This window comes from Podarcis vaucheri (genome assembly GCF_965113315.1).
Source record: "Podarcis vaucheri genome assembly, chromosome: 2".
Taxonomy (NCBI): domain Eukaryota; kingdom Metazoa; phylum Chordata; class Lepidosauria; order Squamata; family Lacertidae; genus Podarcis; species Podarcis vaucheri.
The window spans coordinates 58,446,742-58,470,455 of record NC_138760.1 but is presented as its reverse complement, the minus strand read 5'-3'; the positions used below and the strand labels follow the sequence as shown (position 1 = coordinate 58,470,455).

At 40.2% G+C, this 23,714-nt stretch overlaps 1 protein-coding gene and 1 long non-coding RNA gene across 11 annotated transcripts in view; both read left to right on the top strand.

The window, feature by feature from the left end:
* Window positions 1-4,087, top strand: part of LOC309527046 — a 56,231-nt gene extending 52,144 nt beyond the window's left edge. The window contains exon 3 of the long non-coding RNA XR_014217074.1: window positions 3,676-4,087. This is a non-coding gene — a long non-coding RNA (uncharacterized lncRNA). The remainder of the gene's footprint in view (window positions 1-3,675) is intronic.
* Window positions 4,088-5,357: 1,270 nt separating this feature from the next.
* TCERG1 (transcription elongation regulator 1) overlaps window positions 5,358-23,714 on the top strand; it is a 35,832-nt gene continuing 17,475 nt past the window's right edge. For 2 of the 10 annotated variants that reach the window (XM_082213438.1, XM_082213447.1), the window contains exons 1-12: window positions 5,359-5,511; window positions 8,986-9,211; window positions 9,490-9,642; window positions 10,196-10,466; window positions 11,239-11,481; window positions 14,874-14,936; window positions 16,091-16,291; window positions 18,919-19,034; window positions 19,898-19,986; window positions 20,717-20,877; window positions 22,152-22,245; window positions 22,616-22,751. In XM_082213438.1, the coding sequence (XP_082069564.1) occupies window positions 5,396-5,511; window positions 8,986-9,211; window positions 9,490-9,642; window positions 10,196-10,466; window positions 11,239-11,481; window positions 14,874-14,936; window positions 16,091-16,291; window positions 18,919-19,034; window positions 19,898-19,986; window positions 20,717-20,877; window positions 22,152-22,245; window positions 22,616-22,751 (1,869 nt within the window). In that variant the 5' untranslated portion in view covers window positions 5,359-5,395. Of the gene's footprint in view, window positions 5,512-5,714; window positions 5,785-7,592; window positions 8,498-8,985; window positions 9,212-9,489; window positions 9,643-10,195; window positions 10,467-11,238; window positions 11,482-14,873; window positions 14,937-16,090; window positions 16,292-18,918; window positions 19,035-19,897; window positions 19,987-20,716; window positions 20,878-22,151; window positions 22,246-22,615; window positions 22,752-23,714 lie in introns of those variants that run through there. The other 8 variants (XM_082213443.1, XM_082213445.1, XM_082213441.1 and 5 more) reach the window with 8 other exon arrangements.

The window sequence follows — 23,714 nt, the reverse complement described above, 5'->3', positions numbered from 1 at the left end:
GTCAGTGGTCAGATAAAATGCCGTGCTAATAAACTGTTTGCTTAACTGTTCTTGGGTGATGGGGCTGACAAGCTGACACGAGGCTGAAAGGAGAAATCTGCCAAGTCAACACTGTATGCCTGAGGCTGATGCTGCCTCTGGCTCCCGCAGAAGGCTTCGTGCGCACTGATTCCCAAAGCACCTTGCTTCAATCACAGAATGCAATCCAATGACCTCATGGTAGCCAGAAAACCAAATAGGCCCTTCCTATCCTCGGGCAATTCTGATGGCTAGGTTTCATGTGGGTGGTGAATTTGATGCTGGCATAGGTTTCCCATAATACCTTGCAAAGAAAAAAAACACCCATCCTCCTTTTTAACAGTGGCATTCTGTCAAAGGCATGAGGGGAATTATACATTGCTCTCCTTGCTAGTAGGATTTTGACTGCTCTTATGGGTGGAAAGATCTTGAGCTTTTGTTGTATGGTTGTATATTCAGTTGAACATGGCAACAGTGTTGATGGTCCCAGCAGGAACTACAAGGGATAGCAGGTCGTTCCAGAGCTCTAAACCTAGTTTATTTGAATAAAAACCAAACTAATGAAGCACCATTCAATGAATTTGTAAAAGCAACAGGTATGAGAGTGGCAATCTAGACTGGGACTTTAGCTCTTTTACTCCCACTGCCATCTCAATCTGGATCAGCTCTCCACTCCAATCCCACCACACCTATTTGCACTCAAAGAAGACATCCCTTTTGGGCCAGCCTGAATTAACAAGCACAGCCCTAAAGTGGACATGAAAAATACAGTGGTACCTCAGGTTACCGACGCTTCAGGTTACAGACTCCGCTAACCCAGAAATAGTACCTCGGGTTAAGAACTTTGCTTCAGGATGAGAACAGAAATTGCATGATGGCGTGCGGCGGCAGCGGGGGCCCCCATTAGCTAAAGTGGTACCTCAGGTTAAGAACAGTTTCAGGTTAAGAACGGACCTCCAGAATGAATTAAGTTCTTAACCCACGGTACCACTGTATCACTTTTCCAGTTTAAGAAACCTAGCAGCATAGTTTCTTTTAATTCTGCTGCTGCTTTTAATTGCATTGTTGGTCTGACGCAACAGAATTGCAAGGTTAAAATGTTTTAAATAAATGACTAACAAAGATATGTCTACTTGAGAGTAAGATGCACTGTGTTCCATGTGTTAGTATTTCACTCCTCCCACTGTAAGAATAATCTAATCCTATTATTTACTTTCTGTTCCGTGAGAAAGGAAGCCTGTCTGTGTGACTTCTGTCTCTGGTACTATTGTACTTTTTTCTTTCTGCTCTGTCTTGCAACAAGACGGTGTCTGTATGAGGGCTGCTCCTCTCATATGTGTTTGTTATGTTCTTTAATCTGTAATTAGTAGAAATAAAGTAGGTATGCCCAGCTACCTCCTCACCTCCGTCTGTGCTGCTTTTACCCTGCTAGACCGGGTGCTCACAAGAGAGCAGCTATGAGTCCCAGAACATCAGAACTCCTTCCCGGGAATGCTGCGTAGCTGTTCCAGTTGCCGGAGGAGGCCATGGGGCCTGCAGGAGTGTTCCATTACCATGGGGCTTACGGCATGCATAGGTTTGCAGGGCAAGTCAATTGCTTCCATGACTTTTAGTCAATGAATGAATTAATCAATTTGTGTTACATCACCTCTGATTTGAGAGGTACAATCTTTTTGACAACCCTTCCTCCCACATGCCAACCTTTTTATTTATTTAAGGCTTTCAGGGTCACTTATAATACCTTTAAAAAGACAACAAAATAGACACCTAGGGAGGAGCTAGACTGTGTATACACATTTTTCCAACGAGAACTCAGACATCCCAGTGGTTTCTTTTGTTTCTGAACCTCTGGGCCAAAGCAGATCTTACTCTGGCCCAGAAACGGCTGCCAAAGCAGATATTAGTCCTTTTGCAGGGCAGGTCTTCCTCACCTGGACTGCCGCTGCTGCCTCTCACACTTTGGGCTCCCAATGTCCCATCATCCAGGACTAAACGCAGTCGGAAGAACAACATGGTTCAGGCGACACTTCTGCCTCTGGAAGCCAATGGCATATCTTGACCTACTTCAACTGGAAATACAGCAGCTGGTGAGGGCACTTCCTTCTAATCTTTGAGAAAAGCAAAACCATGCCAGTCTTATGTAGCTGTAGCAACAAATCACCCGTTACTCTTGATGTTTTGACACGCTCACTGCAGAATGGCTGGGAATATGCTCCTGTTTCAGCGCTAACTCTTTGTAGATTCCCATCTGTGACTCTATGAATATTTGATGCCAGCGGCCACTCCACATACCCACATTACTGATAACTTTTGCCCAGGAGCTAGAGCACAATTATCAGCCGTCAGAGTAAGTTAAAAGAGCTCATTCATTAGTAACATCAAAGGAGCAGATACATGTGTATATATTTGGTTTCCTAGGTGGACAATTAAACAAGGCAGGTCTTCAGCTAGTCACTTGCTCTTTAAAACTACGAAACTACTTTAAAACAACAAAACACAGTTCAGTTGAGGGCTTCCATTTAACAAGCAGAATCGTCTCTTTACTGCCCCCTTTCTTTTTCTTTTTCTTCTCCCTCTCCTTCTCCTCCCTGAATATTCATAATCCGCTCCTGTCCTGCATCATCCAAAATCTGTGCCAAGACAATCTTACAAGTGTAAGAACCAGCTTCCAGAAACACTGCTTGCCTAGAGGCTGCTCAGAGTCAACCATGGAATTTCTCCGAATAAAACAAGGCAAATCATTATTTAGAAATGAACATACACTTGTTTTCAAAGGAGGGACTCGTTTTACAATGAGTAACATATTTGGCATTGGGTTATGCTGATTTCCCTTTTTTATGCTTGTGATTTTAGTCAGTGTGAGCAGCTTTGGATGAAAGGCAGATAATCAAGATTATATATATTTTCAAATAAGATATTTATAGGAAGGCCAGCTCCCAGCATCCTGCTGTACTGTAAAGTGACCAAGAAGAGAACCCAGGGTGAGGCCAAGAAAAAGGTAAACTATGTAGACATGAATTTCAGTTCTAAATAGCTACCACTGAGTTTTAAGGGGCAGAATAAATCAGGGTTGGAGAACTTGCAGATGTTGACAGACCACCCCCAACTCCCATCAGTACCGGCCAGCATGGCCTGTGGTCACTCAGCAATGATGAGAATTGTTCTCCAACAATGTCTGGAGGGCTACAACTTCTTGGGCGTCCAAGCAAAGCAATGGCAGCCACCAATCCTTATGCATTCCACCCTCTACAGAGGAAGTGAGCACATGAAAAAGAGAAAATCTAAGCCAGACAGGTCCCTTGTTGTGCAGTTTTGTTTGTTGTTTCAGTTTTGTTGAAAGGGCTGAGTACACACAAGCATTTAAAGCACATGACTTTCTCCAAATGTTCCTGAAAAATGTAGTTTGTTAAGGGTGCCAGGGATTGTAGCTCTGCGGGAAGTTCTTTGGGGGAGAATGCATGTGCTTAATATGTATGTGTGTGTGCAACCTAACCCTTTAGGGGCAAGTGAAAATGTGTGAGAGAACATGGTGTCTTGTTTGCTGGCTAATTACTTGTTCCTAGGCAGCAGACAAGAAACGAGGCCATTAACAAAAGACCTAGCACAGAAGGGACATGAGTATTGCAAACAAGTGAGATTTCATTAATGCTCTTTCAGGTCAATCTTCAAAGCAATCCACTGGACAAGCTATCAAAAGAAACCGACAGCTGTAAAGTACTCCCCAGAAGATCTGCATTGCTACCTTGATGGATAATTCTGTCTACACATACCAAAGCAGATGAAGGGGATCTCCTAGTGGCTAAAAGGAAGAGTGAAAATAAGAGTTACACTATGGAGGGGAAAGAACCTGATTAACATTGGTTCTTTGAAATTATATTCCTGTGATGTAACGATCAACAACAGAAGTGGATTCTGCAAGCTCTTATGGTTGCAGAGAGACTTATATGTCAAGGTTAGAAGAATAAACACCCACTATCCATAACTCAGTGGTCACTGTCTGAAGATCTTACTGCCTTTCTCCATTTGAAATTATAACCTATCATACTTGATTGAAATCATACGTGATTGTGTTTGGGTGTCTGCTTGGATTTATGAACTGCCTATATTAATATACAAATTTAAATTAGGATTGATAGAGTGTTCTTATTGCTAACCTGAGCTAACATCATTTCTTCTTTTTCTTTGTTATATTTGCAATGAAAAATAGACAACTAGAAGTGAAAGGTAGCAGCAGCCAAAGAAAGTCCTGCTTTTTCTAAATGGTATCTTTTCAGACAGATGCAAACAACAACAAAAAAGATCTTTTGTTTTTGAACATTTAAAAGCACAACACTTTCTCTTGCAAGTCAGTGGAGCAGCAAGCTTCTGAGTGGACCTGAGGTGGCAGTTTAAGCAGAGGTATAACCTGAGTGGTATTTTGGCTTGAAATTAAAACCCCACTTTTAATCAGCAATATTAACCATGGGTAACATTTTACAGTATTTGAAATTGTATTTTTTATCTGTAACAGCTTTTGCTTGCTTTTATATATGCAATAGTTGTTTTATATTTTTATTGTATTGTGAGGTCGCTTCAAAATGCCTCCTAGGAAGTGATTTGTTAATTAATTAATAATGGATTGCATTTGTAATAGCAATTATATTTTAAAATGTTTAAAAATATATTATAAATCATGGAAGAGTAGCATGTTAATCTGCTGCAGCAAAAAAACAAAGAATATAATCCCAGATTATATTGTCACTCTACATTTTATAAAGTGTATTTGTTTTAAAATTGTTAACGGCCATAAATCAAATGAATAAATCTGAAAGTATTTGTTCTTTTTTTGGTAAAAAGATCGCATTATCTCTTCGCATGAAATAAGTCCTGAGCAAGAAAGACCCTAAACGTTTCTACCATTTCGGAGAGGACACGATGGAGCCCCACCATAGCTGAACTACATTAAAATTATGATTTTACTGTATCACTTTTACTGCTCTCACTTCAGACCCCGCGAGGTTGAAAAAATGGCTTCTCCAACATACACCCGGAAGTTCCGTATCAAAAGAATAGGATGCGTCCCTTTATTTTCTTATCTCTGTGGTCAGAGACTTCTTTTTTTTTAGGTAAACAAGGTCAATTCCGGGTTATAGGTCACGTGACGTGCTAGCGAGCGGGCCGCAGGAGGGCGCGTTCAAGCGGCGCCGCTTGATGCTCTTTGAGCCAAACCAGCCAGTCACTACTCGCTTTCCGCCTCTCATTCAAAATCGGCGGCGACAGGCACCAATCGAGGCGAGGGTGACGCTGCGCCGTCATGTGATTGACGCACCTGGCAGCCACTGACGAGGCGGCGAGGCCTGGCGAGGGTGGGCGTGTGCGGCGGCAGAGTCGGCTGGTGATGGCGGAACGAGGAGGAGGAGGAGGAGGCGGCGGTGGTGGCGGCGGCGCGAGTGGCGGAGCAGGCGGCGGCGAAGGGGACGCTGGGGCGGCGGAGCGGTACAACAATGAGATGAGGTAAGGCCAAGTCCTCCTCCGGGAATGGCGGCGGGCGGGGGGAAGGAAGGGGTTGGCAGGAGGAGCCAGGAGCACGAGGCCTTTTGTGAGCGCGCGCGAGGGAGAGCGAGCGCAGGGGGCACGAGCGCCCTTCCCGCTCCGCTTTGGCGGCGCTGGGCCCGCCCCCCTCCGTCCTTTCGTCTCGAGGCGGAAGCGGCCGTTCGGCCTTCGCTCCCTCTGGGGGCTCCCCCGCCCGCCCGCCCGCCCTTCACCTCAAGCCTCCCTCCTGCCCTGGTGAGATTCCCGCTCAGCGCCCCGACCGCTTTAACCTCCGTTATTCCAGAGTAGTACCGCCTCCATGCTCGCTTGTTTTATTTATTTATTTCCAACGGCTCTTCGACTCAGGAGGAGGCGGCAAAGAGACGGCCTTGGGGACGGGATGCCCGTTTTGTCTGTTGGTTGCTCCCCCACACGCAGCCGGCTTTTGCCCATGGCGGCTCCCGGACACACGCTGACGTATCAAGAGCGGCGGGCGGGCGGGCGGGCGGCGGAGGAGATGCGTGGTTCCCTTCTTCCCCAGTTCCTTCTTGAACTGGCGCCTCAGCTGGGGGCCCGCGGCTCAGTAGTAGTTGAGAGCGCATGCCTCTGTGCATGTGGAAGGCCTTAGTATTTCAGCAGGAAAGAGGATCTGAGGAAGGCAAGGGGAGGAAATAAAACAACTCTTGCATCTGCAGCAGATACCTGTTAAATTTATTCTGTGCAGAGTTAAATGAAGCAAGGGGCTGCCTCAAGTGTAAGGCAGGATTTCATATGTTCATAGACTGCATTGAGGAGGAGAAGCCCCTCAGGGTTGTGTGTGTGTGAAAAACTTGAAATGCAAGCGTAGAAGGTTGGCCAGATCGCATCTAAAGTTTTATCCAAGTAACCAGAAGGAATACTTCACTTGCTAACAGTGGTCCTGCATAAGGAAGCGTTCCCACGTAGGAAATACCGTGAAGCTGACATGTGACATTAATATAGGGTTGTGTTTTGCATAGTACGCTTCTGGCATCCATGTGTTGGAAAGCTGTGTTGAATGGCAGCTTCTCAACATATGGATGCGGAGCAAAACACATGCATGGCGATTTTCCATACATGGAAATGCTTTCGTGCTTATTATTAAAGTCATTTCTGTACTGCTTTGTATTCCTGGAAAAAGAATCTGTAAGGGGTTTGCAACTTTCCTCAAAGCTTCAAATGAAATACAGTAAAGATCCACCATTTAAAGCAACGTAATTAACAGAAAAATATTTGTAAACATTAAGAAATTATAAGTAAAAAAATCAAATATTAAAAATGTACATATTAAGCATAATTAATGACTAAACAGAATAACTGAGATTGAAGATGTGCCACCACCCCAGCCCTCTTCCACTTAAAACATATGAAGCAGTCCAGTTTAAAGTGGGAAATCTGTACTTGTCTGTGTCGCAGCTACGTGAAAAAGAAGACAGGGCTGCTTCCCCTTCAATAGTCATGCAGAAGAAATAATTCCAGCAGCTGGTGAAAGTCGTCTGCACTTTTATTAAAGGTGCAGGTGTCCAGTTTGCTCTTTCACCCAGCTCCCCTGCTTGCACATACTGTATCTTTGGTAATTTGCAGTACAATGTGACTTTCACTGTATCCAGAAATTCCACTGCAAATACTAACAATCATAAGAGTAGTGGAAAAACTCACCCAGATAGTATTTTTAACTTCTAGTGTTCATAGCAGCAGTCTCTATTCCAATTTAATTGTGCATCATAAGAAAAAGGCATTGTCCTTTTGAAATGGCCCATTATGACAAACAAAACAAGGCCTGACTATGCATATATAGTGGACTTGGTACTCTTAGGCCCAGGCTCTTTCTCCATTCTATTGCAGCAGTGGTGAAAGCAGTGAGGATTTAGAGATGTAGGATAAGAAGCCCTCAATCCAAGTTGTAGACAGCCTTTATTCTCTTACACCAGACTTTGGGTAGATGGCAACAGTAGTGGATACTGGAGGTAGAGGGGAGGGCAGGAAGACCCATATCACACTAGAACACTGTGTGCTCCTTAGCAGGCCGCAGATCTTCCTCCTCTCAGAAACCTATAGATGAGGCTTTTTATGTTCAGTATGAATTGAAATGAAATAACTTATATGTCTCGGAAATACTAAAAGTTTTGCATTCTCTTGGATTTTGCCAATTTGTCCTTCCCAGGATAGATGTGGGCAACCAGTTTTTCCCATACACTAATGCATGGCAGAAAACTTTTCAGTGCTTTATTTTTCCGCATAATATTTTCCATTTCACAAGTTCATTATTATCAAATAATGGAGGCCAATTGCAAATTCTCATTACCTATGCATGTGCTGTGATAAAATTCTATCAGTTCTGTAGACAGTATTTTTCCAGAACTGGCAGAATACCTTCCTTAGTGAGAGTGTTCAGTCTTGGCACCCCTATTTATAAGATATATTTTAAATGACTTATATTTTATATGTACAAAATACATGCACATTGTGTCAGTTTACTTTGCTGCATTGTGGCTTTTTCCTTTTAAAATACATGTGAGCTGTGATAGGAAAAGTTCAGGCCCAAACTTGCTTGAGTTCTAAAGGCATAACCTGAAATCCTTACATGTGTGCATCCTTTGTAACTCATGCAATATGCATATATTATGTACTCTTAATAGCTTTATCACAAAAAAATCTGATGTGGCTCTTGACCATCTCAGTGGAGTTGGCAGTGGCCGCTGAGTGTCACATCACAAATTTACAAGTTATATACAGCAATAGAATTCTTAAACACCTTTGTGCTATGCAACTTCCAAAATTAGGTTGAATATTAAGTGTTGAATTATTTGTCTGTTGTCGTTCACCACCTTATAACCTTTGTTTTTTTCAATTTTGAGTCATCATGCCAACATTGGTATTGCACTGGCACTAAATGGTGGGCAAAATTGTTTTCCTGAGAGCATCAGAAGAGCGTTTGTTGGTTGCAAAGGTGAACGTTTTTTCTATATATACATTTACTAAGCTACCTCTGTAGAGGGCTGGGTGGCACAGTGGGGATAGCCTTCTCAAATTCTGATTTAGGCTACAAGTGAAAAGGATGTAGGTGTTCCCATCCAAGTGTGTGGTGTGCACCCATTCACATTATGAAACTGTTGGGTGCTTTGGTATTGATTAAAATCAGTTGTCCATGTCTTGGATATATATAAATACAGGAGAGATGTGGGTATTGCACCTTCCGTTTGAGGTGACTTGTATTTAGGCTTGTGGGAGGGAAGCTTGTGCAGTGCCCTTCCATTTGAAGTATCCCCAGTCTAGATACTGCTTTCTAAGTCATTTAAACTGTGAGGACAAAGTTTCCCAAACAGTTTGGGGTTCATGATAACTTTGTCACAATGTTTTGGTTCACTTGTAACACCAATTCCCTTCTGTTGATCAAATAATTTGAAGACAAAACTGTTCATTTTGGTTTGCTCACAGAATGGCTCAACAGCAAGCACTGAGATTTCGTGGACCAGCTCCTCCACCAAATACTGTCATGAGAGGCCCACCACCTCTTATGCGCCCACCTCCACCTTTTGGTATGATGCGAGGCCCTCCACCACCACCCCGGCCTCCTTTTGGACGTCCTCCATTTGATCCAAATATGCCTCCAATGCCACCCCCAGGAGGAATTCCTCCACCTATGGGACCTCCACATCTACAGGTAAAAATATGTATGAGATGAGGACAGTATCTCTTTCTGCATGTCCCCCAAATATGCTCTGGATGGTTGGGAGAACCTCCAGAACAGTTCTGGGAGGCATGCAAGGGGAGGAGAGGCTGGGAAAGTTCTGTTGTGTTTGGGGAAGATGTTCTGTGCATGCAGTGATGTAGTTGGATACATCCCATAGGGACTTATTTCTGGATAGATTTGGTTAGTTATGAAGGCACTGTGAATTTGAACATCCCTTGTAATGCTTTTACTCTTGCCTATGTTTGTAGAGACCACCTTTCATGCCTCCTCCAATGGGAAATATGCCACCACCTCCTGGTATGATGTTTCCTCCAGGGATGCCACCTGTCTCTGCCCCTGGAACACCAACAATGCCACCTACTGAAGAGATCTGGGTAGAAAACAAAACTCCAGATGGAAAGGTAAGATTTATCCCTAGGAACAATAGTAATAATTGTTGTCTTGCTGCATTGAAGATACAACAATCCTGTTGGGAAAGGCAGAAGGTGTGTGTTTGAAGTTTTCAGATTGGCACCACAGGGGGGTCTGAATTGTTCCCCTCTTTGGGAAAAGGACCAGCCCAGGGCCTAGTGGTTCCATGGCTGGCCCTGCTCTGCATGCTGTGCCTGGATTTGGGGCCCCATGTCATGGATAACGTCACAACCGCCCACAGTTTTGGCAGGCACAGTGGTAACCTTTATGGCAGCAGAATCCCCTGCAGGATCGTGTTCAGTGGATGGACACGTCTGCAGAATCCCAACCCCCTCTAGCAGCATTGATCAGGGGATTAGGCTTGCATCCTTAGCAATCTTATTTGTTAAGGTGGTTGTGTAGTATTGTAACGCCTTCAGAATACTAAGAAAAATTTCTAACGATTATATTGATTTTGAGAGTTTTTCACAGGTAGGAATCTGAAAGGTGAATGGAAGAACTAGGTCATGCACAGTAGCATAAAATTGTCTTTTTTGCCTGTAGGTTTATTACTATAATGCACGGACACGTGAGTCAGCATGGACCAAACCTGATGGAGTGAAAGTTATTCAGCAGTCTGAACTGACACCAATTCTTGCTGCTCAGGCCCAGGCTCAAGCCCAGGCCCAGGCTCAAGCCCAAGCTCAAGCTGTAGGTGGTTCCACACCTACTACTAGTAGTCCTGCATCAGTATCTCCATCTCCATCATCAAATAGTCAGTCATCTACAACGTCTACTAGTACCACAACGACGTCTGTTTCACAAACAGTTTCCAGTAAGTAAAATTGCTGCTGAGTTTCATATTAAATTATTGCACCACATGGAGGTGCTATAGGATTCTAGAATGCTTACAGTCTGAGTTATAGAGGGAAAGATTGAATATACAGTATCAGCATTATGCTGTGGCCATGCATATGCTGAAGTGCTTTCATTATGTTTCAAAATTTTGCTTTGTATTACAAAGTGTACCTTCACTCTGCAATGGTACAGTGTAGTTTCCTTGTTCTTTATTTTGACTAGGAGCAATGTAAGTTCCTAATACATCAGTTGTTCAAATGACTTTATTTGCTGTTTGATGAATCAACAGAAAACTCATGCCACTGCTCTGGAGGTTTGTTAGGTGCATTTTATGGAAAATGTGGAAATGAAATAAAATCTTAATCCTTTGAAGAAAGCTGAAAAAACCCATTATCAGCTATTTTCAGAAATTTGCCTAGGCTGTTTGAGGTGAGTGTGCGTGTGTATGGTAAATTTTTGCAGCTGCAGAGATTATTTCATTATTTGATCCTTGCAGCAGAAACCTCTCGGTGACTCCACTAGCAGAGCACCTTGGTAATCTTGGCATTAAGATTGAAGTTTATACTTAAATGAAATAACTTGCAAGTTCTTAAGTGGCCTCTCTCTGTAAACTGTGCATAGTTTTGTAAATTACTTATAAGAGCATAATGAACTTGGCATTATTTACAAGGGAATCTTGGTGAATCGTATTAAACATGGAGCTTATACATGTATGATACAGGGTTTTGGATGTTTGTTCTCTTTATCAGCACCTACAACACAAGACCAGACCCCCAGCTCAGCTGTTTCAGTTGCTACACCTTCAGTCAGTGTTTCAACCTCTGCTCCTTCTGCTACATCTGTGCAGACTGTACCCCAGCCAGTCCCACAGACTTTGCCTCCTGCAGTACCTCATGCAGTACCTCAGCCAACAGCAGCAATTCCTGCTTTCCCACCAGTAATGGTACCTCCATTTCGTGTTCCTCTTCCTGGCATGCCTATTCCACTTCCAGGTAAATTGAGATACCATGACTGTCTTGCCAGCCACATGTCCATGTTGTCAATTTGTTTGCACTCATGTGTCTACTGTGTATGGAATTTGCCTGAATCCTCTTCATTTAAAATATATTCTTCAACAAATTTGGAGTTAGCTGACAGGCTTTTTAGAGTAAAAAAAAATATTCCAGAATTTATTTTTATTGGCAAGAAGTCATGTAAAACCCATTTTTTTTGGCATGAATACATATTATACTTCAAACACAATTTATTGGTTTAACAGTTCATGGTTGGAAGAAATTCACCTTGTCTTTGTTCCTTAAGCTGCAATCCTATACACACTTACCTGGGAATGCTTCCTTCTGGGTAGACATGCTTAATTAGGATTGCACCCTAAGAACGTGATACTAAGCTTTACTGACTTTAAAATAAGCGATGTCTTGGTATAAGTAGACTACTGTCTTGAAGTAAATAGCTGCTTTGGTGAATTAACTGTTATTAAACTGGTTAATTACCTATACAAGCTCTTCAAAACATTAGTTGTAGAGTCACATATTACAGTGCAGCTATTAATGTATGCATATTTCTAAATGATAGAGTAAAACTGACTGAGTGCAAAAGAAATACACTTCAGTTGTTACCTTGCCAAGTGGTAATTACCAGATGGAATCAGTAAACTTTCATTGAAGGACAGTATAAAATGAATTAATAAATTCAAAGATAGGGTTTAATTATCTGTCAGTGCAAAAAAAGTTCAAATCCATGGTGCCACCTATGGTGTCCTCCCTTTCTTGCCATCAATTGTACCCCTAGAATTTAAAGACAGACTGTGTTGCAGACAGGGAGAGGATTTGGTGGTACTCACATACACAAGTACTTTTTGGCCGGGCCATATAGCTTCATTCTGAAATTGGAATAATTTCAGGCCTATATGGTTGAAGACAGAAACTTGGACCTATGTGGGAAGTGTGTTTGAAAATTTGCTAGTATATAATAACTACTGTAGTCTTTTTTATTTATAAAAATTTCTATACTGCTGTTCATTTGAGGATCACAGCACAGTTTACAATATAAAAACACAAAAATGCATAGTAACAAACAAAAAGAATACTCCTCCACCTCCACCCCTGTTTAAAAGGCTGTTGTGTTTAAACACTACTTAGGATTCTAGCATTACCAGGATTCTTAAGTCACCTCAGCTGACTGAAAAAAGGTTAACTTTTCATAAAAGCTACATCTAGTGCCAGTGACATATGTGGCCATTTATACAAAGATATGTTTTTCAAATTCATGAAACTCTTTTAGTTTGGCTTCAGTGCTACTGGCCAAGTTGCCTGTCTTAATAGTGAAACCTCTGAGATCTTAAAATATACAATATGAAATTCCAATAGTTATTCTGAAAAGTATAAACGTGATTGGTAAAGCAGCGGAAACTACCTAGCACAGGAACAGCAACAATAGGAGATACAGAAGGAAGGAGGAATTGGTGAAAATTCCACCATCTTCCTCCAATGTGAGCAGAACGCTGCTGATTAATAGTGTAGTTTTTGTCGTTTCCATAGGCAGAATCCTATGTGCATTCTTTAAACAGTTTTTTCGTAGCATAAAAAACAAGTCAAGTTAGAATACTAATGCACTAAGAAATAAATAAGAGCGGTTGGAACATCCAGTAACATCTTCAAATCCCGAAAATGCATTTTACATTGTCACTACTGCTATTGTACGTGAAGAAGTACCTGTTCGAATTATTTTCTCCCCTTCAGCCTTAAGTGTTTAGTTATAGTGTTTAACTATACAGCCTTAACTAAACAGCCTTAAGTGTTTAGTTATAGTTCATATACTATAAGCTACTGATACATTTTAACATGAGAAGTTTGACAGTGGAAATGGCTACTTTTCTCAAAAATCTTTCTGAACAAAAACTTGCCCAGATTCAGTGATCTTTCTGTAGCACAATCTTATGCATACTTATGCAGAAGTCAGTCACACTGTAATGATACTTACTCTCTAGTAAATCTGTTTAGGATTGCAGCTCTACACTTAATTTTCAGGCATATTCAAAACATGGTTAACAAGATTAACCTCTGCATTCATTGCAAATTTGTAACATAAATACACCCTAACATATATCAGCAAATATTTTGCTTGACTTGGCAGTTGTGCATTTTGTTCCATGCATGAATAAAGCTTGGGAATATTATTAGAAAAGATATTTTCTGGAAGACTAATGCAATACAAAAACCCATGAATGATAGTTGAATGTTTTTGTATTGGACACTCTTGAAGAAACTTTGTTTTTTGTTTGTTTTGAACTTGGGATTTAATTTCATTTTGTGCATCTCAAAATATGGGAGTAAAAATATCCTAAAAGAAATTTGGGAAGGGTTTATGTTCTTGCATTTTCTAGTGTTAGAAGGTACTATAAACTTGGTACCTCTTTAAATTATCTCTTGTTGGTATGTCCCTTCAACCCTGTTTCCCTCCCCTCCTTCCTCAGTTGCTGGGTGTCCCATCCTATGCGACCTGTCAGTAACATTTTTCAGTTGGAAAACAGTTCTTGACTGCTCTTTTCAGTGAATAAACTTAAAAGGCGTCCTTTAAACGGAAGCCTACCTTGCCACATGGGACTCTTCTGTGTGGCTAGGGTAGTGTTTTAAAGAGCTAATTTGTAATTTGTTTTGGCTCCGGAATGGAGGTAGGACCGGGAGAAGGGAGAAAAGATACAAGGGAGAGCATATATAGGCAACTAATGAGCCATCAACTCAACTTCTCTGTTTCCTTTCTTCTTTTGGAGGGGGCCTGTTACCTTGTCCCTTACTTGCATTCACCATCTTACCTTCAACCTTGCCTGTTTTCCCTCTTCAGACTGATACTCCTGTGCCTTCTAGTATGATTTGCTTTCTCAACACCACCATTCTTCTCCCCCTGCTCCCCCAAATACATTCCTAAGGCTTCAGTCCTGTGAATGCAATGGGGCTTCCTTCCAAGTAAATGTGCATAGGATTGGGCTAAATGAGCTATTTGCAGTAATCCTGGACAGATTGCTGTAATACGGCAAGATAAGTATGATCTTTCATAGCATTGTCTCACAAGGGGGTGGAGAAGCTTGACCACACTGAATTTAAATCCCTGCATCATTCCCTCATTTTTTTAAAAAAAGATGGCTGCATTGTCATTTAAGTCCTCATGTTCAGTATAATCCGAGATTATTGCAGGAACTTGTCATTGATCTGGAATCACTATACTAAAAGGGAAACACATTTTAGACCTTCCTGCTTGCTTCCCACTGCCATTGAAAAAAATAATGGCATGCTAAATTTGTAGCAGGAAAATTGATACTACTCAGATTCCCAGTGGTAGCTGACATGCAGTGGCAGCTTTCCAACATGCTTGCTTATCCATTTTACAGGTGTAGCAATGATGCAAATAGTCAGCTGCCCGTATGTAAAGACAGTCGCTACCACCAAGACCGGTAATTTTTTTAAACCATCTTAGTCTGTTTTGTCTGTAAGTTGGCATGGTAGTGAATGTTGTTGTTTTTACCTTTATTTGCTTTTCCCAAATAACTGGATCTCTTATCTTTATTTTCAAAATACACTTACAAATACAGATTTCACATGTAGTCAGCAAGATTTTCCCCCAATTAACTGGCTATGAGCATAATTAGTTAAAAAACAACAACACTTATTCTAGACTACTCTGTTGATGTGAATCTCTTCCATAACCATATTTTGTTTTTGCTTTCCTATGTGGGATACAGTGTTTGATTCCCCCCTCCTGCTATTTGTACAGTGATCAGACTTTGTTTGCATGTTAGTGTGCTTGTGTATGTGTATGTGTATGTATGTCTGTGTCTATGTTTAAACTTACATGTTAAAGGCTGTTCTAGATATATATGTTTTCATGCAAAATGGAGTTTGTTGTCAGTACCTTACATATTCACAAAAAACCATCTGTTATTTTAACCTTAAAATCCAAAAATCAAAGTTGAAAGCAAAATCCTGGGTTGTATTGGCACCTAAACATGTGATCCTGACTTCTAAGATTGGGTGCTCTTGACAGCAGTTGAAGGAGCTCAGTAAGTGTGCAGGACTCTCTCCCCTTCCATGGCACTGGGGAAGTTCTGCTTGCATGTGTGGGTCTGCTTTGCTGGATCACATGACCATTTAATAGGGAGAACTAAGAAGATTTCCTGATAATCATGCTACATCTGTACTGAAGAAGCTGACTTTATTGTTTTACTACTCTTTGTTAGTATTACCACTTTGAAGAGCAGTAAATCCTTCCCATCTTCTTTTAATGCTGATTATTATGATAGTGTATGGAATTAGCAATAACTTCATTCTCAACACTTAAAAAATAGTGCAAATTCACAAGATTCATCAAATATTTACTACATTTTGTGCCATCCATGACTGGGTATACAGGGCAGTAGTGATTAGGCAATGTGCAAGTACAGTGTACTAACACAGAACTACAGCTTAGAAGAAATGTCTCAGCTTCCAGTATTGATAGCTTCAGTTTCATTAATAAGCCACTGTATATCCTTGATTTCAGTTCGATGTTTTGAATTCACAAAATGTTACTTTATCAGTACTTGCCTTTTTATTGCTCCTTCTTATGTAGGTGTCTTGCCAGGAATGGCTCCTCCTATTGTACCTATGATCCATCCTCAGGTTGCTATTGCCGCTTCACCTGCTACATTGGCTGGAGCAACAGCAGTCTCTGAATGGACAGAGTACAAAACAGCAGATGGGAAGACTTACTACTATAATAATAGGACACTGGAATCAACATGGGAGAAGCCTCAAGAACTAAAGGAGAAAGGTATAGTGTTCAGTTTTGGACCAGTTAATGTTGCACTTTGCAAAATTAAAAAGAAATTGGCTGATGAATGTGTGTGCTTATTTCTAGCATTTTTAAACCTGCTGTATGTCGTAAAGGTAAAGGGACCCCTGATCATTTGGTCCAGTCGTGGCTGACTCTGGGGTTGCGGCACTCATCTCGCTTTATTGGCCGAGGGAGCCGGCGTACAGCTTCCAGGTCATGTAGCCAGCATGACTAAGCCTCTTCAGGCGAACCAGAGCAGCGCACGGAAACGCCGTTTTCCTTCCTGCCGGAGCAGTATCTGTTTATCTACTTGCATTTTGACATGCTTTCGAACTGCTAGGTTGGCAGGAACAAGGACCGATCAACAGAGCTCACCCTGTCGCGGGGATTTGAACCGCTGACCTTCTGATCAGCAAGTCCTAGGCTCTGTGGTTTAACCCACAGTGCCACCCGTGTCCCTCACTGTATGTCTTACATACAGTTAAAACAAGAGTCTCTCTGTCTACAGACTCACAATCTAAAAAACATGACGCAGAAAGAAAAAGCCATGGTGAGTCAGAAGTAGGGGGGAAGCAAGCTCTGCAACTCTTATAATGACCAACACAAATGGAAACAGTTCAGGGACAGGAGGAGTCCAGTGGAGCTGGTCTTTCAGAAAAGCTGATGGGATGATTCAGTGTCCCATCTCCACTAGTATGCTACTTCTTTTACAGTCTTTCCCTTTCTTACTAGTTCACAGTTGAAGTTCGTTGTTTCTTTTTGTCTTAATATGGCACACTGTTACAAAATGCCCCAGTTTTGCGTGTGTGACTTTGGGCTCCTGGATAGCAGACCTCCACCGCCAGGCTGCAGTTTCTCTCAGCTTCCGTCTAAATTGAGAAATGCCTGTTTTTTTTCCTGGAGCCTACCGCCAGCTGTTTTGAGAGTCTCCAAGTATTTGCTTTTTATGGATTTCTTCTTACAGATGGATGATTTCTAGAATTCTATTTAGTAGCTATCTCCAGGTTGCTCCATGTTCTCTATTTAGATTTTTTAAACCATTTCTTATTGGCCTTGGCATTTCTGTTGCAGTGTGAAAAGGGTATGACTCTTTGAGAGTCCTTTGTACAGGATGCCTAGCACTATTAATCTGTCACTGATAAGCTCTTCCTTTTTGTTCCCAAATCATGAGTTTTAAAAAAGGTATTCCATTGACTCTCTAGGCTTTGACATTTCAGGTGGAAATACTCCACCTCATAAACTATATTACACTTAAGAATAAAAAATTAACCAAATCTGCTCTGCATAGTTATTTTCAGTACCTATCTTATTGTCTTGTCTGTAATTTGTTTAAATTGTATTTTTAAATTGCTGTAACATGCCCTGGGATCTTAATGATGAAGGGTGGGTAAGAAATCAAATAAATAATTAAATAAAATTAATAATCCTTGGTTTTCCTCAATAAAGTTGAAGGATTTAAACATGAGGGAGCTGAGTCTAATTTCTCCTATCTCATTGTAGCACAATGTTGCTGTGCAGCAACAATCAAATCTTTTCTGCCAGACTGGTTATTCTGAGGGTCTGTTGAAGCTTTCTGGGGCTGGAAATTGAGCAATTTTTGTAACACTTAAGGCTTGGGTTTCTGACACCATCTCATACTATTTCAGAGAAGGAGACAGGCCCCAAAGGATACCTAACAAACAGCAACTTTATTGCTAAGAGCAAACTAGATTAGAATTGCAGCATAGATAACTGTCTTAGTTTGGACAAAGACATAACAGTAGTCCTGGAGCCAATATAAATCTCCACATATCAGTAGCAAGAGAATACCACTATATTATCTCATCCTTGTTGTGTAAACATTTAGAATTATTTTCTAAAGTACTTGTGGTATCTGCTGATTACAGAAGTGATTGCCATCCTTACCATAGATAACCAATGTAAGGCGGTTGCATATCCATGGTAATTGTGAAAAGACAGAAAGTATGAAAATATATTTCTTTTGGAAATATAAGTAGAAGACTGTAAATAACAGTTGCTTTAAATAAAACCAGACTGCCTAGTGAAAACAAAGAGTTTCTTCTTTGAACTCCTTGCATGTCAAGGAGCTTCTCCAGACTATATACCTGTTCCTTCAGGGAAATGCAACTGTGTCGGCAATAGGCAGATTTTCTTGATTTCTGGACTGGGAAACCACCCACAAGGCCTTCATCTTACCAGGATTCTGACTCAGTATTGGGTCTTGTCCAGTCCACCACTGTATCAAGAAATTGAGAAATTGCACAGCACACTAGAGTTGGATGTAACAGAAAAATAGAGCTGGGTGTAATCAGCATACTGATGATACCATACCCCAAATCTCCTGATGACCACTTCTAACAGCTTCATATAGATGTTAAACAGCATCATCCAGCACATAAAAGTGTAGCTGTCTGGGAGCAGAAATATAGCTACCCAGTGTCATTCTGCTAGCTCTGTAATAATTTGTATAATCACAGATACATGTCCATAGTTGAGAAAAATTCTGACAAAAATGAAAACACTAACATTCAAATGTACTTTTCATTATGAATAATTATGCTGATAAGAGCCTTAAGTTTGAATTTACAGAAAGTGGAAGGTAAAAAAACAATGCTTTTTCCTAGAAAAAGTAGAAGAGAAGATGAAAGAAAGCATTAAGGAGCCTGCCGAAGACCCTTTGCCTATGGAGACCGAAGAGGAGGAACCCAAAATTGAACCTATCAAGGAACTTATAAAAGAGGTAAAAGACATGAGAAACCTACAGCTTAATTTTGCTGTACTTAAATACTCTTATGTTGGTTTGTGGAAACTAAGCTGCAGATCAAGTAGAATGAAGTGGAAGATGCATTTAAGTAAACTGAAATAAAATGGAAAATACGCACATTTTGGTCTGGATATTGAGAGCATATTGGCAGCACATTGACAGCTCTCTAACGTGAATAGGTTGTTCTTATATTTAGGAACTAACTAGAAGCAATATTTTAATTTACAAATTACTTAGAAAGTAAAGCATTGTGGATAGTCTTCAATGGCTGAAAAACTTGATTGTATCCAATGTTAATCATACTTTGTGTCAACCAGTTGAATAAGTATGACAACCTAGGTTCATTTATTCAAATGCATATTCTGAGTAAAAACAAGCCGAATACAGTCCACAGTTTTTAAGGCACACATTCAGTGCCTTAAATATTGAAAACTTGATTTACATTTAGGAACATAAACATCAAAACAAAGTGCTATTGCATAGTTTTGAAAGTAGTAAAATAGCACAAACTCTTGGCAGCTTTTATATTACTTTGGAGCAGATTTTGGGGCACATGGGGGTGCAGGTGGAAAGGGGCAAAAAGAAACCAGACATCCCATTTCACAGATGGATTAACCACTGTGCAAAAGCAGGTGGGCATTTTAGGATGTTGCCCTTAGTGTGTGTTAAAACATAAAATGAGTTAATCATTATAGTTCAGAAAGTTTTCTTACACAATGGTTTCACTGATTTCCAAATTACTTTTTATTTCCAATTGATTTTATATAGTTCCTTATCCTTCTTGTCAGTTCACTATAAATGCAACAGTTGGTTTTAAATTACCTTTGATCTCTCACCAGGAACCAAAAGAAGAAGAAATGACGGAAGAAGAAAAAGCAGCTCAGAAAGCAAAACCTGTTGCTACTACCCCTATTCCTGGTACTCCATGGTAAGTAACGTTTTTTTCCTCAGATTGATTAGTGTGAATATATAATAATAATAAAAATCCTTCCAGTTACACCTTAGAGACCAACTAAGTTTGTATTGGTATGAGCTTTTGTGTGCATGCACATGAAAGCACACGAAAGCTCATACCAATAACAAACTTAGTTGGCCTCTAAGGTGCTACTGGAAGGAATTTTTAAATTTTGTTTCGACTAAGGCAGACCTACCTGTAACTGTGAATATATAAGTACTACTTTTAAATCTGTGCATTCTATTCATAGTGAACATTTTATGCATTGTTTATTTCTAATATAAAATTTATGTTAGATTTAATCAATCAATCAATAATGTTAGCAATAGGCTTATATTATACATTTCATGTTGAATAAAGAAAAAATCAGTTTACATTATTTTTGTATGAGATTGACCAGCAGTTAGCAGTGATCGTAAGTCTACTTTCTGTTTATAAAACATTCTAGTACAGACAGGTATAATTAAGTGCTGTTGATCTTGGCTATAATCATATACACATTTATCTGGGAATAAGCCCACTGAATACAATGTTGCTTATTTATGAGTAAGCATGCTTAGGACAGTGTAGTTTTATGGAGTTTAAGAGCATGTGACAAAGGCATTGGGACCTCTGTATTTTATTAACTGAAAGCATGCTTATAGGTTAAACAAACTTTGATAGAGTATTGATAAACCATTGATTGATTGTGGCTTTCCTGTAGGTGTGTGGTGTGGACAGGTGATGAGAGGGTTTTCTTTTACAATCCTACCACACGTCTGTCTATGTGGGATAGACCAGATGACTTAATTGGAAGAGCAGATGTGGATAAAATTATTCAGGAGCCTCCACACAAAAAAGGAATAGATGAAGTGAAAAAACAAAGTAAGAGTAAAAACAGTATTCTTCCTATTTTGTCTTGGTTATTTTGCAATTTTGAATATACGTACAGGTTCATTTTTTGTGCTTATTCAAAGCAAGATATATTTTGTGCTTATTTAGAAGCAAGAGAGAACTGCACTGGAAAAAGTTATTGATCAATGCATGATTTCTGGGACTCAAGTTGTGACTAAATTAAATCATTTTTTATTGCTAAAAGTAGGCTAATTCAGTAATGTGAATATTTACATAATCATAGGAAGTGCAGGTCCTCTATATTTGATATCTCCCATTGCTTCAAAAGCTACTCAACAATTCCCTCTACTTTAGGTCCACCGGCATGTAGAACAAAGTTAGGGAAACATGGTTGGTGGGTGGTCTGGGATGGTGAGATTGGGGGCGGGGGGGAGATACAGGATCCCCTTCTGTGATGTTGGAGATGCAGCTGGAAACCAGGCAGTGGTTCATCACATCTATGAGCTTGATTTGGCCTTTTTGGTTGGATGGTGCTAAAGGATTAGTGAGATTTCCAGTGTAAACACTTGGAATACTGAAGTGCTTTTTATTCTGTATATACATACACTACATACATCACAAAATACATTGCAGTCTTACCAAGAAGCTTGGTTGGGCATAGCTGAGCTGTGGCGCAAATTAGTTTCAGAGACCTTGCTGACTGCAGCACTCACATTGTAACAGAGTCCTAGCATCCTACAAGAATAACTATGGTGTCATTCCTGAACTACATGGTTCAGTCTGGCTCAACATTTCACAGGTTTTTTGTTTGTTTGTTTTTTAAAAAATATCAATGTGTCACTTATGTGTTTGCTGCACTGTGTTCCTTTGGGAGGAAGGGTGGAATATAAAATTTATAAATAATAACAAGATTTCACACCAAGCCATAACTGGCTGTTCTATCTTATTTGAGCCTCTGCCTCTGAGGCTGGTATGTATTAGGTTCTGGAAGCTATGGTAGAGTGGATTTTAAAAAAAATTATAGATATTAATTGGAAGCATACAATATTTTTTATTTTTTTTGGAAGCATACATTATTGATCAAATGTTATTTGTTGTTTAATTTTATTTCATAAAATTAATATACCTATTGATTGTGGGGGGAAACCTCAAAGTGGAATATTGCATTCTTTTTAGAGATTCTAATGTGTATCCATAGACTAACTTTGCAAGTCTTAAAATTAACATGAGATGCATTCTTTACCTTTATGTAGACAACAAGCGAATATAAGTGGTGTGTTTTTTCCCCTGAACTGTACCTATAGGGATGCTAATAGAGGCCTCTCTTACAGTAAAAGAAGAGCATGAAATGCTAGATGAAACAAATGATGATGAACCTATTAAAGCAAAGAAGCGGAAGTAAGTTGTGTATGAAAGGATAGACTGCATTAATTTCTGAACTTTAAAGTTTTTAAGTCTGAACTGGGGCTCAACTCTTTCAGTGTGGAAAGCTAAGTTTCCCACACTGCACAGTGGCTTTTGTAGTCACCATATTGAGTGAGATTGCTTGTCTGCTGTATGCCCAAAGTATTGTTGTATGCTCAATCATATTTTTTAATTAATTGTCTGGGGGGTATTGGGCCAAGTTAAATAGTCTCTGGTTCCACTGTGCATTGAATAGAATGCATTGAATGGAATCCACCCTGAACATATGTTACCAAAATGATGTAAAGATAAAGATTTAATTGTATTTTTTTAAATGGAGTCTTGTATGCCTTCACTTTCATAGGAAGGAGGAAAACAAAGACATTGATTCAGAGAAGGAGGCTGCCATGGAAGCTGAAATTAAAGCTGCTCGAGAGAGAGCAATTGTCCCGCTGGATGCGCGAATGAAACAGTTCAAGGACATGCTACTTGAAAGAGGGGTCAGAAACTATTATTGTATTAAGTCAACCTTGGTGTTTCCTGATTACACTGACATTTTAGCCCAAATAATGGAAAGATCTGTTAGTTCCTATATTGTTCTTCTTTCACTGACAAGTTATTCCTGCATACTGTCATTAGGATTGAAGGATATTGGTTATCTGTATACTAATAAGATATTCCAACTTTGTATGGGTGCTAATGATAAGGATGTCCCGTGCTTTGATAATTTATTGTTGTTTGATTGTTCAGAAGGCACATGTGTAGAATAACTGGTCAAAGATAAAACTAGTGTTCACTTTAAGTAAATGCCATTGGGAAACACACACACATTCTCACACACCTATTCATCTGTTGAAGTTCTACGATGTAGGATTGTTGCACACAACTAGTTGGGTGGTGTGTAATCTTAATTTGGGGAGTTGGATAAATTGGGCTTCTGTTCAAATCCTTATACTACGATAGTTTCACATTTGAAGAGTGTGTCTGTTACCTATTTGTGTGAACTGAAGATAAATTCTGGATTTCAGTAGCATATTTTTTTCATGCAAAATGAAGCCCACAACAGTTGTCTTTTTCAGGGGCAGTTTAGGGAAGTGGAGCATTTTGGCAACTATCATTGCTATTCCTGGAGCCTTGGTATGGGTGGGACAGGAGAACGGTGCATATGTTTGCAATTGATTTCAAAATTCTCTTGTTAGAGTAAAGAATATCAGCTTTCAGTGTGATTTTTCCAATGCAGTTTCCATGAAATGTTATAAGTTTGCCTTGTTAACCTGTCTTTTTAAAAGTGCTCCAAAGACAATTTCTGTGCAAAACCTTTGAGTTTATTTGGGGTGGCGGCGGGCGGGGGAGACATTGGATCATTTAGAAAAAGAGCTATGCAGGCAGCAGAGGAAGTCAGAGTAGAGAACTTCAAGGCTCTCTTTTGATGTGGCAATTTTTAAATGTCACACAGTAGTGGC